This window comes from Caloenas nicobarica, chromosome 3, assembly GCF_036013445.1.
Source record: "Caloenas nicobarica isolate bCalNic1 chromosome 3, bCalNic1.hap1, whole genome shotgun sequence".
Classification (NCBI taxonomy): Eukaryota; Metazoa; Chordata; class Aves; order Columbiformes; family Columbidae; genus Caloenas; species Caloenas nicobarica.
Genome location: NC_088247.1, coordinates 79,756,012 through 79,761,241, shown reverse-complemented (window position 1 = coordinate 79,761,241; position 5,230 = coordinate 79,756,012). Strand labels below are relative to the sequence as shown.

General features: G+C 48.9%; 1 protein-coding gene across 4 annotated transcripts in view; it reads left to right on the top strand.

Moving 5' to 3' along the window:
* Positions 1-390: 390 nt before the first annotated feature.
* Positions 391-5,230, top strand: part of ARID4B (AT-rich interaction domain 4B) — an 89,784-nt gene continuing 84,944 nt past the window's right edge. For 2 of the 4 annotated variants that reach the window (XM_065631644.1, XM_065631641.1), the window contains exons 1-2: positions 391-635; positions 1,760-1,821. In XM_065631644.1, coding sequence (XP_065487716.1) covers positions 1,816-1,821 — 6 coding nt within the window. In that variant the 5' untranslated portion in view covers positions 391-635; positions 1,760-1,815. Of the gene's footprint in view, positions 636-927; positions 969-1,298; positions 1,349-1,759; positions 1,822-5,230 lie in introns of those variants that run through there. The other 2 variants (XM_065631643.1, XM_065631642.1) reach the window with 2 other exon arrangements.

Here is a 5,230-nt window from a genome sequence, read left to right as displayed (position 1 = left end):
CCTTCCCCTCTTGGGGGAAAATGCGCCACCAGCACCCCACCGCGCAGGCGCCAGCCTGGCCCCCTCGGCTCATTAGCATTCGGCGAGAGTCCCGGCCCCTCGCGGCGGCCGCGCGCGGTGCACGCTGGGAGATGTAGTCCGCTCGCCGCGCCGAGCCGCTTCTCTGGTCCATACGAGCGGCGAGCGAGAACAGCGTTACCCATGAGCCCCCTCGGCGCCGAGTCTCAGTTTCCATAGAAGTGGAAAAAAATGATGTCAGTATTTCCGATGCGGCAGCCAATGAGACAGAGGGAAGGGCGGGCTCTGCAGGCCGGGACCCAATGGAGGAGGCGGGGAGAGGGGCGTGTCCTGGCCCGTCCGTCAGTCAGTCAGTCAGTCGGTGTGGGAGGGGGAGGGGGACCGAGAGGCTCCGAGCCGAGCAGTCACCGCCGCTGCCGCCGGGTCCGCGCAGGACGGATCAGCTTCTCCGCACGCCGCGCGGAACCGCCGCGAGCAGAGCCGTTGCTGGAGCGTTGAGCGTGGGCCGAGGCCGTCTGAGGGGGCCCAGAGCTGAGAGGAGGCTTCGCTCCGTTCCCTTCGCTCCCCCCCGCCTCCGGTCGGGGGAGTAGCGGGCGGGCGGGCGCCGCGGAACAAAGGTAACGGCGCCGAGCTGGAGAAGTAGCCCTCCGGCCCCGCCGTCGGCTGTGGGGAGGCGGCGCGGGCCCTCAGGGGGGCGCGGGGCCGGGCGGCGGCAGCGGGGCGTGCGTGCAGGAGGGAGGGGGGCGGTTGTTTTTCTCCTCGTAGCGAGACTGCGGCGGGACTCGCCGATCCTCCTTCTCCCCCGCCCCAAACACCCAGCGGCGGGGCGGGAGGGAGGGGGATCGGTGCCGTCTGCGTGCGGGAGGGACCGACGGCTTCTCCAGCCCCCTCCGCCGGGAGGGGACGGAGCCCCCTCCTCCACACACACGCTCCGTGTCCCCGCCGAGCAGGTCGGGCCCCTTTTCTCCCCGCCCCCCTCCCTCCCCGTCCCCGCTCCCTTCTTTTCTTCTTCTTCCTTTTCTTCCCCTCCGCCGCCTCCCGCCCGCCCTCCCTCCCCCCTCCCGGACCCGCTGCGCCGAGCCGGGGAGTTGCGGCTGTTGCTGCTGAAACTCCTGCCGCGGAGTCAGCGCTTTCCTTTATTTGAGGGGGGGCGGGGGAGGAGCCGCCGCGATCCGGAGCCGCAGCCCCTACAAAAGCGTGTGTGTGGGTCGGGGAGGGTCGAGGGGCTGCTACCGACACCCCGCTCCCCCGCCGCGCACACAGGCACTCTTCCTCGTACAATGGAGGAAGAGCCTCCCTTCTTCTCTCCTCCTCTCTCCGGCTCCTCGCGGTAAAGTGGGGAGTAGGGGGGTTCCCGGGGCTGAGGCCCCTGCGGGTCCCCTTCTGCCGCCTGGAGGGGGCGAAGCACCCCGGGGAGACAGCCGGGGACGCCTTCCCCCCGCCCCGCGGCAGCCGGGGAGGCTGGGGGTGGGTTGTTGTTGTGGCAAGTTTCTCCTCCTCTGACAGAAATGGCGTCAGTGGCAGCGAGTGTAGGGGAAGCCGCGGTGTGTGGGAGCTGGAGGGGAAGCAGCGGTCGGGGAAAGAGGGGAGGGGGTTAACCGCACAGAAAGAGGGGGATCCGGGGAAGGAGAGGGGGAGTTTCGTAAGGAGACCGGCGCCCCCACCCCGATCCTTGCCTCCCCTCCCCCCGCCCGGTGCGAGCGGCTGGTGCGGTGCCTTAGCGCTTTGTTTTAAATTCCAGGTCCAGCCTCGGCCGCTCAGCCCCTATCGAGCCTTTTACCGCAGCCTGAGCTCATCATGAAGGTAAAACGCTCGCTTGTGTGCCTGGGAGGGGAAAGAAGGGAGGGTTGCATGAAGAAACGCTGTCCTATCTGTCAGTCCATCTGTCCCGACCCCGGTGCGAGGCTCGGTGCTGGTGCAGATCCAGACTGCGGGCTACTTCGCCCCCACTGCTGTGTTGTGGTGCCTTAGCTCGATTGCTGACGATGGGGCAGGCTTTACTCCGCCGCGTTATGCTGGGGGAAACTGTAAGTTTGCTGAGCGGGGGTTGTTCTCCTTCAAAAACATTGTTTGTAGGAGAATAAGGACATGGCTGCCTGGGCTGAGATTGCTTCATGGAGGAGCAGGGGACAGTCACCCTGCTTGGGAAAGTAAATGCTGGCTATACAACCGTGTTTACTTGAATAGAGGGTAAATGGTAGATTTACTTACTTTCTGTTCGTTAAGAGGAGTTTCGTTGAATGAATAATCTTGATACGATCAGGGAGGGTGCCCATAAGAGATCCTCTGCAGTGAAATGATTGCTGTAAGCTGCAGAAAGATTTTCAAACAGGTTCTAGTTTTCTTCTCAGTGCTGTGTAGTGTTCACATACCTCATTGTCCCTCATTTTTCTTCTCATAGGCCTTTCTAGACTATTTTTCAATATATTGTGCAAGTTTTCTAGAAAAAAAAATGGTATCGGTGGAATAGAATGGTTTCTTCTGTGTGTGGCAAAGATCTGTGTACCTAAAAGTAGTTTTCAACAACCGGCTTTGTTAGGTTTTTTAATCGTTTTGCTGATGATGCCTTGCTCAAAGTGCCGTTTCTGTTACCATGACCTCAATGTAATTTAGGTGCTGGTCTTGCTGGGCTGCAGTAAATCTCATTTCAAAATACTATAAATCTTGTAAAAATAATTGTTGCAAACCTGTGATATATCAACTCTTTGGTATTTATTAATAAAAAAGAGCAGTCTGTATGTGGGGTCTTGCACTATCAGAGTTGTGCCTACTGTCTGTGAGTGAGTCTTATGTAAAATGTGTACTTAGTACTATATTTACTGCTGGAAATGGTAAATGACACGGTCTGTTTTAATTTCTAGATTGATCTGAGTTGCTGAACACCCAACTAAGTCTTTTTGTATAGCTGTTAAAGGTTTAGCATGGTTTTTTTTACTTTGGTGATTTAATGACAGTATCTTTTAAAATATCATGTTTTAATTGTCCTCCTTATGATCATTCTTTAATAAGCATTGAGATCTAAAGTACTGCAGTGTCTTCCTCATTAAAAGTAAACTATTTATGAATTTGCAACAACAGGCTGTTGAAGCAGTATGATGCAGAGCTTTCCAATTGTGGCTCATTGCCTGGTGGGGATGCAGGAGATGGAAGCAAGAGAAATAAGAGGCAGTATAGGGATCTTTTTTCCCCCAGAAGGAAAAACACTTATTTAAATGACAGCTAAATTTACATACATTTCTAATATTCTTTTTCCATGTAAACAAATCTTACAGTTACCATAGAGATTAGGTTCAGATACTGTGGTTATAGAGCCATATAAATATGTAGATAGGCAGTTGGGAGGATAAAGAGATCGGATCACAAGTGGAATGCAAAGTGTTCTGTGAAATAGTGACAGAGATGCACTTCAGGCTGAATTGAATCTATAACCAATGCTTAAATTTAAAGTAGCAAACACAGAAACCTGTTAACAGAGCCACATTTTTAAAAAGCTCCCAGTTTACTTGTTCTTCAATAAGGTTTGTGCTACTGTTGCATTTTTATTCATTTAAAAAATCTGGATTAATTCTGCCAGGGTGTTCAAATGCTAAGTTTAAGTCTGCAATTTTTCCCAGTACTTTATTTACTATGCCCTGTAGTGTTAAGTGAGGTTAATCTGTAAGTCATTACATTGAAGCTTTAGTTATCACAGCGAAACTTTTAACAGAATTGTAGCTCAACAGAAATTCCTAAGATTCAATAGTCTAACCAAGACTGTTTTGTAAGGTTTGAGGAGTAATGCAGTGCATCAGTCTTTCTGCCTGGCTTAAATTTGTAATTTATTTTGGTAAGCTTACAAGGATACAAGTGAGTCCAGTAAGAAGCAGTAAGGGAGAGTGCTTAAGAGAAATATTAGCTTTCTGTTCCTATCACCACAAGGTAAGATTGACAATACTAGATCAAGACACCATTTAAATTTTACTACATATTTGTGTGCATTTATTTTGTGTGTGCCTCAAGGACATTTCATCATGTAAAGGATTTAATGCTTTAAGGCCTAGGCTTACTTTGTGTCTGCTGACTGCAGACTTGCTGCTGATGGCACGAGTGAGACCTCTGTTTTGATTTATGCCTTGGTCATTCTTTAAGTGTGGAGGGTTGTGTGTTCCAGTGCATGGAGCATTAGAACTGGATTCCTTGTCAGTATCTTTGTCTCTTTGGGTGAATTTGAACAACTTATTTAGCTTTACTGACGCATTTTTCCCCTCTGTGTAGTATGAATAGAATGTTTATCATTCTTTGTAAAACACAGTGGGGTATATTTAGGAAGAATGCCAAGTCTTACTGATAGAAAGCTGTAAGTCACTCATGCTCTTGCGTTTCGGAACACTGAGACGAGAGGTGTGCTGCCTGCTAAGAGATTACCACCTCCAGATCTGTTGGCGTAATTGTTTTCCCTGCAATAACCCAACTTAATCCAAGTAAGTAAAGTCCCTTGTATAAACCAGTAACTTTAGCCTATTAAGTAGTTCTCCTATGGAGTGCAAAGACCACTTGAAGGCAGTTTTGATATACCTTGAAATATGTCTTACAAGAAGTATTCATGTCTTGTCATAATTGTGCTCATTATTGTGATGTTCTACTAAATCAGGCTTTCTCCTGTGTTGAATGACCTCTGATAATAGTTAATACAGCTGTATAGATAATGGCTAGGATGATTCGTATGTTGTAATGAAGCTTTTTTTTTTTTTTAATTTAGGCATATTCTGCAGATGTTCTTTTCACATTAAGTATGCTTTGGAAGCATGTAGATTCTGTTTGATTATTTAAAAACTAATTGCATGCCATCAAATTACTACCTACTAAGTAGGTAGCAATATATGTAAAAACATTATTATAGCTTGTTTTTATTTTTTCCCCAAAGTCATGAAATAAATTCCAGGAAAGCAGAGTCTCTGCTTTTAAAGAAAGAAATAAACACAAGCTTAGTTTCACGAATGGTTTGTAGTAAGAACTATTGTAAATGCTCCTGAGATTTTTAATATGTATTGCAGCATTTGGTCAATATTTAAATATGTGAATGAGGGTAATATACCCACTGTAGTTAAAAAGTTCACTGCTGACTGGAGATAAAAATAGTGGATGCATGTCCCAGAAGCTGGAGCAGTGCACTGTGAATTAAGTGATCTGAAATGATTGTTTAAATGTCTTGATGCTATTTGCATGTTAATGT